The sequence below is a fragment of the Heptranchias perlo genome, chromosome 4 (assembly GCF_035084215.1).
Source record: "Heptranchias perlo isolate sHepPer1 chromosome 4, sHepPer1.hap1, whole genome shotgun sequence".
NCBI classification, from domain to species: Eukaryota; Metazoa; Chordata; class Chondrichthyes; order Hexanchiformes; family Hexanchidae; genus Heptranchias; species Heptranchias perlo.
In genome coordinates, this window is record NC_090328.1 from 75,521,849 (window position 1) to 75,535,198 (window position 13,350).

At 42.7% G+C, this 13,350-nt stretch overlaps 1 protein-coding gene across 1 annotated transcript in view; it reads left to right on the forward strand.

Moving 5' to 3' along the window:
- The window catches only part of ntrk2a (neurotrophic tyrosine kinase, receptor, type 2a), a 239,721-nt gene that overhangs the window by 13,759 nt on the left and 212,612 nt on the right, over positions 1 to 13,350 (forward strand). Inside the window, exons 2-3 of the mRNA XM_067983159.1 lie at positions 10,915 to 10,989; positions 11,089 to 11,160. Of these exons, the coding sequence (XP_067839260.1) occupies positions 10,915 to 10,989; positions 11,089 to 11,160 (147 nt within the window). The remainder of the gene's footprint in view (positions 1 to 10,914; positions 10,990 to 11,088; positions 11,161 to 13,350) is intronic.

Consider the following 13,350-nt stretch of genomic DNA (forward strand, 5'->3'; position numbering starts at 1 on the left):
GACAGATAGATATACTTTGGTCTCAATAACTTGAAAACAATGCTAATGATGCTTAAAAGCAGACCTGAACTGACATTGATTGAAGACACAGTATTGTGATGTTATCAGTGCAGAATTAAGTTATCTTTGATTGACAGGAAAAGGCAATGAGGGAAAGATTCTGTAATTCTATAGTGGGATCATAAGGAATTATATTACAACTTTTGCATTACTGCAAAGTGGTTCCCACTTGTTGCAGTATAATCGGTGTCAGGACCTTACAGACTGGAGAGAAGCAGTCTGAGATCCTGGAGGAGTCTCACACTACTTGGGTTTAACACCACAGGACTGGGCGGGGGTTAAACCTGCCTCAAACAGTGTTCAGGGAATCCCATGGACTAATTTTTGATATGAAAGTGTTACACTAGAGTGGAAACTGCGGCTACCAGTCTCCGAAAGGTAGCTGCAGTACAATCTCTAGGATATAACATATGAAGGATAAAGATGAGAAACCATAAATACAATTAATATCCCTTGACTCCTCATTATGTACTTTGTTTACATCAGACTTTATGTAATTAAAATGCTAAAAATAATTTAAATTTTAAATAGGAAGTAAATTAATATAGCATAACAGAGTGGTCAGAGTAGTCACTAAAATTTCTCTGGACTTTAAGGGCTAGATTAGCTCAGGGAGATCAATCCCCTGTCCAACCTGTTTTTCCTACCATTGTCCCAGCCACCTGCCACATATGAATGGCAAAGGGGTGTTGGGGCCCAGTCAGCTGCGCGATTTCCCTGCTTTCTGCTGCTGATCCTGCCAACTCTAGGGCCTGCCAGAAGAGGGATGGTGGTAGTCCCTGGGGCAGCAGCTGAATGCCCAATGATGGAGGGAGAGGACCCAGTAGTGGGCAGCTCTCTCTTTTTTCAAGTCCCTTACCTGCCCCTAAGGGCCTGTGATTCAGTAAGAGCCTTTTGTCCGGAAATGCCACAAAACTCTTCCAGGCATTTCAGCCTAGAACCATAGAAAAGATACAGCACAGTAGGAGGCCATTCAGCCCATCGTGTCCGTGCCGGCTCGAAGAACAACCAGGTGCCCATTCTAATCCCACCTTCCAGCACCCGGTCCGTAGCCCTGCAGCTTACACCACTTTAGGTGCAGGTCCAGGTACTTTTAAAAAAGTTGAGGGTCCCTGCCTCTACCACCAATTCAGGCAGTGAATTCCATACACCCACCACCCTCTGGGTAAAAAGGTTTTTCCTCATGTCCCCTCTAATCTTTCCGCCAATCAGCTTAAATCTGTGTCCTCTAGTTCTTGAACTCTCCGCTAGGGGAAACAGGTACTTCCTGTCTACTCTATCTGGGCCCCTCATAATTTTGTACACCTCAATCAAATCTCCCCTCAGCCTCCTCTGCTCCAAGGAAAACAACCCCAGCCTATCCAATCTCTCCTCGTAGCTGCAATTTTCAAGCCCTGGCAACATTCTTGTAAATCTTCTCTGCACCCTCTCCGGAGAAATTACGTCCTTCCTGTAATGTGGTGACCAGAACTGCGTACAATACTCCAGCTGTGGCCTTACCAGCGTTTTATACAGTTCCATCATTACATCCCTGCTTTTGTATTCTATACCTCGGCTAATAACGGAGAGCATTCCGTATGCCTTCTTCACAACCTTATCTACCTGTACTGCCACCTTCAGGGACCTGTGCATATGCACTCCAAGGTCTCTCACTTCCTTTACCCCTCTCAATATATTCCTGTTTACTGCGTATTCCCTTTTACTGTTTGCCCTCCCTAAGTGCATTACCTCACATTTCTCCGGGTTGAATTCCATTTACCACTTTTCCGCCCACTCCATCAACCCATTGATATCTTTTTGGAGTCAACAGCTATCCTCCTCACTATCAACTACACAGCCAATTTTTGTGTTGTCTGCAAATTTGCCAATCGTGCCCCCTACATTCAAGTCCAAATCATTAATATATACCACAAACAGCAAGGGACCCAACACTGCCCTGTGGCACACCATCGACTTTTATCCTTTGTTTCCTGTTACTGAGCCAATTTTGGATCCAATTCGCCACATTTCCCTGTATCCCATAGGCTTTTACCTTTCTGACCAGTCTGCCATGTGGGACCTTGTCAAATGCCTTACTAAAATCCATGTAGACAGCATCCACTGCACTACCCTCATCAATCCTCCTTGTCACTTCCTCAAAGAATTTAATCAGATTTGTAAGGCATGACCTTCCCTGAACAAATCCATGCTGACTATCCCTGATTAAACCATGCCTTTCCAAGTGACAGTTTATCCTGTCTCTCAATATTGATTCTAATAGTTTGCCCACCACTGAAGTAAGACTGACTGGCCTATAATTGTTCGGCCTTTCCCTCATACCCTTTTTAAACAATGGTATTACGTTTGCAGTCTTCCAGTCCTCTGGTACCTCCCTTGTATCTAGTGAGGAATGGAAAATGATCCTCAGAGCATCCGCAATTTCCTCCCTGGCTTCCTTCAATAGCCTAGGAAACAATCCATCCGGTCCTGGTGACTTATCAACTTTCAAGGATTCCAGTCCCTCTCGTACTTCCTCTCTCGTTATGTTTACCTTATCCAATATTTCACACCTCTCCTCTTTAACTGTTATGACTGGATCATCCCTTTCCTTTGTGAATATGGAGACAAAATATTAATTTAAAACCCCACCCACATCCTCTGCTTCTATACACAAGTTACCCTTGTCATCCCTGATAGGTCCCACCTTTTCCTTAGCTATCCTCTTGTTCTTAATGTACTGATAAAACATCTTTGGGTTTTCTTTAATCTTAATAGCTAATATTTTTTCATGCCCTCTCTTTGCTTTCCTTATTTCCTTTTTTACGTCATTCCTGTACTTTCTATACTGCTCTAGGCTTTCTGCAGTATTTAGTTTTCTGTGACAGTCATAAGCTTTCTTTTTCTGCTTTATCTTGCCCCGTATACTTCTAGACAACCAGGGGGCTCTAAATTTGGCAGTGCCACCCTTTTTCTTTGAGGGGACGTGTCTGCATTGTACCCATAGAATTTCACTTTTTAGTGCCTCCCACTGGCTTGCCACTGATTTCTCCTCAAGTAGTTGTGTCCAGTCCACTTCTGCCAAATCACTTCTTAGTTCTGTAAAATTTGCTTTCCCCCAATTTAAAACGTTTACTCCTGATTTAACTCTGTCCTTTTCCATAATAATGCTAAAACTAACTGAATTGTGGTCACTATCCCCAATATGGTCACCCACTGTCACTTCACCCACTTGCCCATCTTCATTTCCCAGGACTAAATCAAGAATTGCATCCCCTCTTGTTCGGCTTGTCATGTACTGGCTAAAAAAGTTCTCCTGGACACCGATCAAGAATTTTGTGCCCTCTGTGCCCCTCACACTGTTTGAATCCCAATTGATATTAGGGTAGTTGAAGTTGCCTACTATTATTGCCTTCTTATTTTTGCACTCAGAAATTTGCCTACATATTTGTTCTTCTATCTCCGTTTTGCTATTTGGGGGGTCTGTTGTACACCCCTAGTAGTGTGACTGCCCCTATTTTATTTCTTAGCTCAACCCATTTGGCCTCGATTGATGATCCATTTAGCATATCATCCCTTCTCACAACTGTAATTGATTCTTTAACGAATAATGCTATATCCCCTCCTTTTTTATCACCCACTCTATCCTGCCTGAAAATTCTATATCCAGGGATATTGAGCTGCCGATTATCCCCCTCTTTAAGCCAGGTTTCCGTCATAGCAATGCTATCATGTTGCCATGTGTCATTTGTGCCTTTAGCTCATCTGCTTTGTTTGTAATAGTCCTTGCATTGAAGTATATACCCTTTAACCCTGTCAAATTCCTGTGCTGAACACTATTTAACCTTTGCTTCTTTTGCCTTTCTGAGTCGCTAACTATGTCAGTAACTGCTTTTCTACTTCCTGTTTCCTGGTCTGAATTTGTCCTATCTGTACCTGCCCTTTTGTTCCTATCCCCCTGCCAGACTAGTTTAAATCCTCCCCAACAGAACTAGCTTCTTTAATGATGCCTCCTTCTCCTTGAGGCGCTGCAGCAGTTATCCTCACCTTTGTTTGACAGCAGCAGCAGACTTCTTCCATGTGGTGGGGATCCCACTGGGAGCTCGCCCTGCATAGCAAACGAGTTCTTATCCAGGTTGGGGCTACAATGGTGTCAGGACAGTGGGGGAAATCCTGCTCTAACCATTCTCCAGCAGGAGAGAGGAAACCTAGTCCTAAATATGTACAACACGCTGCAGTATATGCTGGACAATGTAAGTGTCCCAGTCAAGGTTATTCTAATTTTGGATGTTTGGCCTGCTCCAAGCATTTCCTAATCTGTCCATCTTTTCCTTAATTGGGGAATCCGCATTTTCACCTATTAACATTGTAGCGAATTCTCCTTCCTGTCCATTGTTCTGGTGGCAAATTCTCCCCTCTCATCATTTTTTGGTGGGGAATTTCTCCTTGAGTGTTCCTCTGATGGGAAATTCTATCGCCAGCAGTACCTAAATGGAGAATCCTCCTTCTGCTGAGAACTTGGTGATAAATCTGCTCCGTCATTCATTCCCTCCTTAGGAACTTCCTCTCCTACTCAGTGGTGGGGAATTCTCCCCATTCAAACCCCTTTAAACCCTTCCAGCACAATGGATACTCAGCTCCATTACCAAATGTATAGCTAAGCAATAGAGGACAGCATTTCCAATCCTATCAAATTATGTTTTTTGTCAAATAATTTTGTTTTTATCATTTCTTTATTAAATCTTATTATAATTATTAAGGGTCGATTATTAGCAGCAGCAAAACTTCAAGTACCCAGACTGAGATTTTTAAATTAACACTTTTATCCTGCTGCATGGAAATTCCCTGAAAATCACATTAAAGATATTTTTCTTATTTTCAGTATCCATTATTTTAACAAAAGCAATAATCCTTTTATTTTAAATGCTCCAACACCTCTGCTAATATAGGAGACAGAGGAAATGCATTAAATGTTTATCTGCTATTATCAGGATAATTTCCAGACTGATATGATTAAATGCATGTTAAAATGTTGAAAACAGATCTCTACTGCAGCACAGGATAGTGTCTGAGTTCCATTTGGTCACCCTGCAATGAGATCAACTGGACAGGTGTTTTAACAGAAAATGTCGCACATCTTTGGTAAAAGGCCTTTGGGGTCGAGGTATGATCTGGAAACTCATCCAGAGAAAATCAGCTTGTGGGACATCTTCCGTCTAATGCATTCAATTATTGGCTGCTTTGTCATTAATCATAATAGGCTAGAAATTCGCTGCTTCGGCGCTACGCGATCTCCCAACGTTCCAAAATGGCGTCCGTGACGTACGCACATGCTTCTGGCGTGACGTGCGCGCATGCTTCTAGCGTGATGTGCATCGGACACCATCTTGGTAAGGGGGTTTCGCGCACGATCAGATAACGAACGCTGGCAGCATGTAAAGTGGGGAAAATATGTGTTAGATCAGTGTGCAACGCTGATTTAAAGTGATAGACACCATTTTGCACATAACGCTTCACTCAACGCATTGTCTTCACCACAAACACCTGAATATGTCTTAGACGGCCTGGAGGACACCCCCCCACCAGTGTTATTTAAAGGGACCATGCAGGATTTACAGGTTAGTTGATGGATTATTAATTTTGGCTGCTGAGACATTTGTACCTGTTTTTGGAGATCTCCTACACTTGAATACTAGGACGAGGGGACATAGCCTAACATTTAGAGCCAGGACTTCCAGGAGTGAAGTTAGGAAACGCTTCTACACGCAAAGGGTGGGAGAAGTTTGGAACGCTCTTCTGCAAACGACAGTTAATGCTAGCTCAATTGTTAGTTTTAACTCTGAGATTGATAGATTTCTGTGAACCAAGGGTACGAAGGGATATGGGGCTAAGGCGGGTATATGGGGTTAGGTCACAGATCAACCACAATCTCATTGAATGGCGGAACAGGCTGGAGGGGCTTAATGCCACTCCCACTTCCTCCTGTTATGCGCTACCTTCTCCTGCAAGAAAGCGAGAAGTGTGTCGGTGAGTGTCCTGCAGGATGCCTGAGTGATGTGCCTGTTATAGTTGAATAACTGCCGGTGTGTGTGGCCTGTGAGTTGTGGGTGTGCGGCTTGCAACAGTGGTAATGTGCGCGGGTGAGAGGAAGCATTTGATTGGAAGAACTGAGTACTGATGGAAAGAGTTGTATGTGGGTGATGGGGGGTGTAGTGTGTGGAGCAGTGGATGAGGCTAGTGGAGCAGTTGGTAGGAGACACCGCTTGACAGTTGGCCTCACTCACCTTGACCACTCATGTCAAAGCATTGAACTTCTCCCTGCACTGCATCCATGTTCATGGTGCTATGGGCTTGGCATTGACTGCGCCCCCACTGCCTCCCACAGCCTCTTGAGCATATGTCTGGAGGGCCGCTTACCGCCGCCCCGCACCACCCCCCCCCCCCCCCCCAGCAGATATAGGATGACCCTCCTTCTGCCCACCTCTTGCACCAAGATTTCTAGTGCATCAGCAGAGATCCTTGGTGCACGGACTCTTGCAGGCCTGCTACAAACTCAGATCAGCAGATTAGTGAGGTCTGACATGCATGTTGGAGGATGTGGGATTTAATAGTGCGCAACCTTTATTCAATGTTTTAACATAACTCAACAGTTTGTAAACATTGGGATGGGGCCTACATCTGCGATGTCTGATCTCTGTTCAGACTCTGTACGGACCCGTATCTTATTTTTGGCAAATAAGAGGTGCAGCCTGCCTTTAAAAGGTGCAGCCTGCTTTTAAGATGTGCAAACAAATCATGCAATATTTGGGCCCCTCCTGCTGGTGGGAAATGCGAACCTGGTGCAAGGCCTGATTGCTGTGCTTCAATGAGGTAAGTGACCAGGTAGCATGAGATGTTCGTGCTGCCTGCATCAGAACCGCCGGGCATGGGTTAATCGTGAACCGCGATGCTCACGCCCGGATTTGGGCCATGTTCAATTTAACCCCCATTATGTTTATATTAAATATGCCTCCATGGTGATGGTTCAATATAGTTGCAATTGGTGCAATTTCTTTACAATTAATGACGGAAAAGTGACATTTTAGATTCCTCATCCAGGTGGAAAATGGAAAGAAAAGAATCCATCTGCAGATCTCCAAAACACAACTACCTTTAAACTATACTGCGCGATAGTAATATATGAATGCTTGGCATATTCGTCTGATATTCCTATTTACCTTAAATAAGTTAACACCTCCACTAAAAAGCGAAGAAAGGAATTTCAGATGATGACACTAAATGTTTATATGTTATCATCCCACAGTGCATTTTCAGGGCCATAGTGCATTGTGAACACTTCTCATGTTTCCTGTTCCAATGTGCATTACCTGATATTTATTCATCTGTCAGTTCTTAGGGCATCCATTCAGTTTGTTCAGATGCTTTTGAATTCTGTCAATCTAGCTTACCCTTGTCACATGATCACACAGCTTAATGGAATCAGTACATTTTATATTACAGGAAGGAGCCTCCTCCATATTATTTATGGATATGTGAATGACAGAGCAAAGTGAGTAATGTTAACACTAGAGAATGGAATAGCTGCCTATATTTCCATTTAGTGTCAGCATTAGCGCTTCCAAGTAAATTGCAGATCCCTCTATTCTACCTAACAATGTTCCTTAATTCCAATCTCAGAAGAACACACTCTACACCACTGTCCATTTATCCATTTCCTCCACCAAGTAAGGCTCACAGTTCCTGCGAATTTCCTTGGGGGTTCTTGCATCTATCTGGGGTTTCTGCTGCTTTTCCACCAAAGCTACTGCGCCTGATCAGAGAACTCTCAAGGAAATTCCTGATGTGTGTTGTTCCAATTGTAAGCATATCACATGGGAATCTCACTGCTGGCAGAGAAAGATAACTTTGTTTATCAATCTTGGGTACATTTAAAACTAAATTCCAGAGGTGAAAAGGTAGTTTGCTATCTTCCTGTGACATGTTTTTAATCAATCAATTATCTTTCAAAGAGGCAAAAACTATTCTGAAGGTGTAATGTGGGACTTTTCTCAGATTCTTGATTGCTCTCATAGTTGATGATTTACAGAATTAATGGATCTGCCTTGGCATTGCACACAGTAAGTTGGAGATTATGATCTCTCTCTTACCCATCTTGGTTGTCTTGGTATTGCTGTGTGTCTCTCTTAGTGGTGTGGGGGGTGGGGGGGTGAGGGGGAAGTGGAGGGTGTGTTCAGGGTGTGCAAACATCCCCTGAAATTTCTGATTTTTTTTATTGGACCACTTCTTCTTTCAAAAGAATGTGCCTCAGATCACTTGATAGAACACAGAAACAACAGATGTTCTTACAGAACTAGTCGGATCTGCAATTCGAACAGTGAAAAGCGAATAGTTGGGCTTGCACTTCTAAATGTTCACCAGGATATTGCAATGAATAGTAGCAAAGTTATTGACAGACTAGCCGCTTGAACTTTTTGCTTTAGAGTTTTTGTCCGACAAGACTGTTTTTTCATTTCATTTGCTTAATTTGAATTGTTAGATTAATGGAAGTAGTAATGTTTCTATTTGAACCTTATTGTGAAATTTCTGGATTAGAAATTCGTTTGCGCTTTGCCCGGTTTTTGGGTGCAAAATTGGCGTTCCACTTACCAATTTCGCGATGGGTCGTCCCCTGTCGGAAGTGCATACAAAATTCAGTGGCTGCCATGTTGGTTAAGAAAGCTCAGAACATTTGTGGTAACTTGCTGTTTAATTTCTGATTTCTTCTGAAAGCTATCATATCCATGCTTAAATATTGACAACAATCTATTAATGCAGACAAAACTTTCCAGAGGTATTTTATCAACGAGTTCCAATGTCTTTCTATTCATATATCAATTCTCTGAGAAATGATCTACTGGATTCTAGCGATTACACATCTAGCATGAGAACTTAATTCTTCGTGTCTTTCAATATCCCTAGCCATATTTGAGTAAAACACCCCAAGGCGCTTCACAGGAGTGTAATCAGACAAAAATTGACATTGAGCCAAAGAGGCGATATTAGGATGGGGACTAAAAGCTTGGTCAAAGAGATAGTTTTAGGGAGCATCTTAAAGGAAGAAAGAGATGAAGAGGCGGAGAGGTTTAGGGAGGGAATTCCAGAATTTGGGGCATAGACAGCTAAAGGCACCACCTGCAATGGTGGGGTGAAGGAAGTGGGGGATGCACAAGAGTCCAGAGTTGGACAAATACACAGTTTTCAGAGGGTTGTAGGGCTGGAGGAGGTTTCAAAGATCGGGAGGAGATGAGAGCTAAAATAACCTAGACTAATAACGGCAGAAAATATTCAGAAATGTAACACCAACAACTTCAACTTACACTTTTATAAAAACTTAGCTTTATATGTATCACCACTATGTCACAACTAGAGTGAGCATGATGTCACCCTAAGGGCAATAATAGTGTGGTCAGGAAGTGAGGGTGTACGATGCAAATGGTTTATCACATCACCCTGCACTCTCTTCATGTTAGCATTCAGCTTTAACTCACTGGGTGCAATTTGGAAATGAAAATTGGGAGAGATGTATAATGGGCAGCTGAACCCGGTTTACACTATCAGCCAAAGTCAAGATTACCCCCGAGTGAGAGCTGAGAAATGTCAGACTTTTCCTGTGTTTTGTAGTCTAGTACAGCTGAGAGAAATACAGACAACAGGAGACACATTATAAGGTACATTGTTGGTAAAGTGCAACATATTTGAGATGTCAACATCACTCTCTAGTGATCTGATATCCTTTATATTTTCATTCACTGACTTATGTACTTGAATATTGTGTTTTGCATTGATGAATCTCCCCACCACCAGTTGTTTTAATTCCCACTTATTTCATTTGAATTTTGCTGAAAAACCCCATTTTTGTGATTTTCTTTTTTATTTTGTAACTAATTTCCAAGTGCTTGTTGTCATATCAATTGGATGTTGAGTTATGCAGAGGTAAATAAAATGGCAGGAAGACCATGGCTATGGAAGACCAATGGTTTGAAATTGTGCTCTTTGACATTAGCAGAGGAATGCTTAAAATGCTCATTTGAAATTTCTTTGGCTGCTACTTTAATGGAGGTATTAACGTGGTTGTTTTAGGGCTGGGGGACAAATACCTCAAGAAAGAGATAGTCTTAGCTTTGATTGAAAAAAGTCTGGAATGGCAATTCAGTTTGGGTACTGAACATTAGAACTCTCTATTAACTCCAGTGTCTGGCTATTGATGGCTGCTGAGAGTTACTGTTTCAGAGGGAAACCTCAGGCTGGACAGCAACATCAGAACATTTGAACGTTCCGTGGAAATTGAGACCTCCAGGTTTGTCATGGAAAACAAAGCTGTAGAAATAGTACCAACTTCAGTCCTTTGCACTCTTTCACTCCATGATATTAGAGCCCTCATTTCTCAACTTACGCCTGCAGTCAGTGAGGTACAAATCGCTGGCAGATATCATAAAATCAAAGTTCATTTCCACAGTGCTGTTTGGCACAAGGACAAGCCCAGCAACACAAATGGTTCCCAGCTGCAGTTATTAAATTCATTTCTGCTACTAATTCCCTCTTGTATTGTAATAAATTTACATTGTATATTTAGGTAGTGTTGGCCAATTCCTGAAAAGTATAGTTTATATTAGTATTTCACTTAAAATATCATCTTTCACCACGTGTGTAAAAGCCGTTCTTACTACAAAAATGTTGCTTATGAAACAAAACATCTCGTCATGTTTTGTCCTAAATTGTTTAAAGTAAGATTGAGCCAATGACCAAGCCAAGCAAAAGCTGGTTACAATCCAACTGATAAAGCCCTCTAATAGAGTATTTGAGGCAATTAGTAATCTTGGGTTATTTTTTGTTCAACAGCTACATTGCAAACCAACCCAACCTGTCGGGCATCAATGAACGTGACATGGAACCTTATACTGGATTGAGGAATCTGTGAGTATTTCAAATGGGTTAAATCATTGCATTATCTGGACAATTGAAAGCTATTTATCTAGTGAGCATTCATTTATTGAACTCTTCTTCATTTTCTAGAACTTTGGTTAATTGTGGATTGACATTTATTTCACGACAAGGATTCCTCAATAACCCTCGGCTTCAGTACATGTAAGTCATGATTTTTTTTCTTGCCAGTTTTTCTCTGCCAACTTTTGAGGACCTCTTCCATCCCTGAGGACATTGACTCCTCAATGGGGTACAGTTTCAAGACTACCAGTCACTCCAAAATACCTTGCTCAAGTGGTCGTTATTTATGGCTATTGGCAAGCTATTTGATGATCCTTATCTCATCCTTATCTGAAGTCCACGCACGGGTACTTCCAGCAGGATCGCTGAGTATCAGGGAGCCAGGACATGGGGGTTGAATTTCCGCAGGGGTTCTCCAGATTGTCTGCCATTTATACTATTTCTGCGGCATTTCGATGGATTGTCTGCGAAGTTAGTGCTGACTATCTGGAGGACCCCATTGGAAATGAATGTCGGTGATTTCTTAATCTCTTTTGTGACAGTAGTTAGCATATTTGAACTCTCATGTTCTCTCCTCCTTTCTTTGTTTGGTTCAGACCTTTTAAATGGGTTTCTTCAGCTTGACCATGGCAGTTTGATAAAGGATTCCTCCTCCCAAAAAACATAAATCCATCATTTTCTTTCAGATGCTGATTCATTTGCGATACTTTTCAAGCAGTTCCACTTTCTTCCTTATTCTTATACCTAACACTATGTTGGTAAAGTTCTTTTAAAAAATGTTCATAAGCAGGGTACTAATACAATTTTAACATCCATGACCTATTTAGCTGGTTTGTTGCTTTGACAGATCATGCCAAAGACATGAGCAGTAAAAGGAGCCCTACACAAAGCTGCCCACATGCTTGTACCTGTGCCTGAAGATGAAAGCCTTTTACTGATGATGCATAATCCTACAGTCCATTAATTCAAACCCCCCTTTCAGTATATCAGCTGCAGGATGACTCTTCTGGGACATTTTACTAGTTTACCTGGAGTGCTTTATTCCTTAGAATACATATGGCTAAGCCAAAGCAATTTTAATACATTTTTACAGCATGATGATATTCTTAAAGTTTACAATCACAATATGATTTTAAGTGCATAAAAGAGTTCTGAAAGGCATCCTTCACTGCATATTGTCTCAGTAGCTGTAAGATTTTTTTTTTCAAAAAATATACTTTATTCATAAATTTTGCAGCAGTACATACAATACAGTTGTCATATCACTTTCCAAACGTACACAATACAGATTATACAATTTGCAGGTTACGTCAAGTGCAGTACAATGAACACATTGGACATAATTACAGTTCATGACACTCGAGGGTGTCTCATTGCATCATACTCAACACAGATTATTGCTTACAGATTCATTTCTGGTCCATTTCAGATTCATTACAGGTACATTACAGCAATTTGAATTTTACATTCTGCCCGAGGGGGTTTTTCCCTGATTGCAGCCCCCTCGGTATACAATGGCGGGAAGGCTCTAAACGGTTGCTTTTCCCCACAGGGCCTTTGCGGCGGCCGCACCCATCCTCAGTGCATCCCTCAGCACGTAGTCCTGGACCTTGGAATGTGCCAGTCTGCAACACTCGGTCGAGGACAGCTCCTTGTGCTGGAAGACCAGCAAGTTTCGGGCAGACCAAAGGGCGTCTTTCACCGAGTTGATGGTCTTCCAGCAGCAGCCGATGTCCGTCTCAGTGTGCGTCCCCGGGAACAGCCCGTAGAGCACAGAAACCTGTGTTACGGAACTGCTTGGGACGAACCTGGACAGATACCACTGCATCTCTCTCCAGACCTTCTTTGCAAAGGCACATTCCATAAGGAGATGGGTGACGGTCTCGTCTCCACCGCAGCCTCCTCTGGGACAGCGCGCGGTGGCGCTGAGAGTCCGGGAGTGCATGAAGGATCTGACGGGAAGGGCCCTTCTCACCACCAGCCAAGCTAGGTCTTGGTGCTTGTTTGAGAGCTCTGGCGATGAGGCGTTCTGCCAAATGACATTGACAGTCTGCTCGGGGAACCAACCGACAGGATCCACCATCTCCTTTTCCCGCAGGGTCTCGAGGACGTTACGTGCGGACCACTTGCTGATCGCCTTGTGGTCAAAGGTGTTTTCCTGCACAAACCTTTCCACGCAGGACAGGTGGGGCGGAACGGTCCAACTGGACGGAGCGTTCCGTGGCAGCGTGGCCAGGCCCATCCTTCTCAACACCGGGGACAGGTAGAACCTCAGCACGTAGTGACACTTTGTGTTTGCGTACTGAGGGTCTATGCACAGCTTGATGCAGC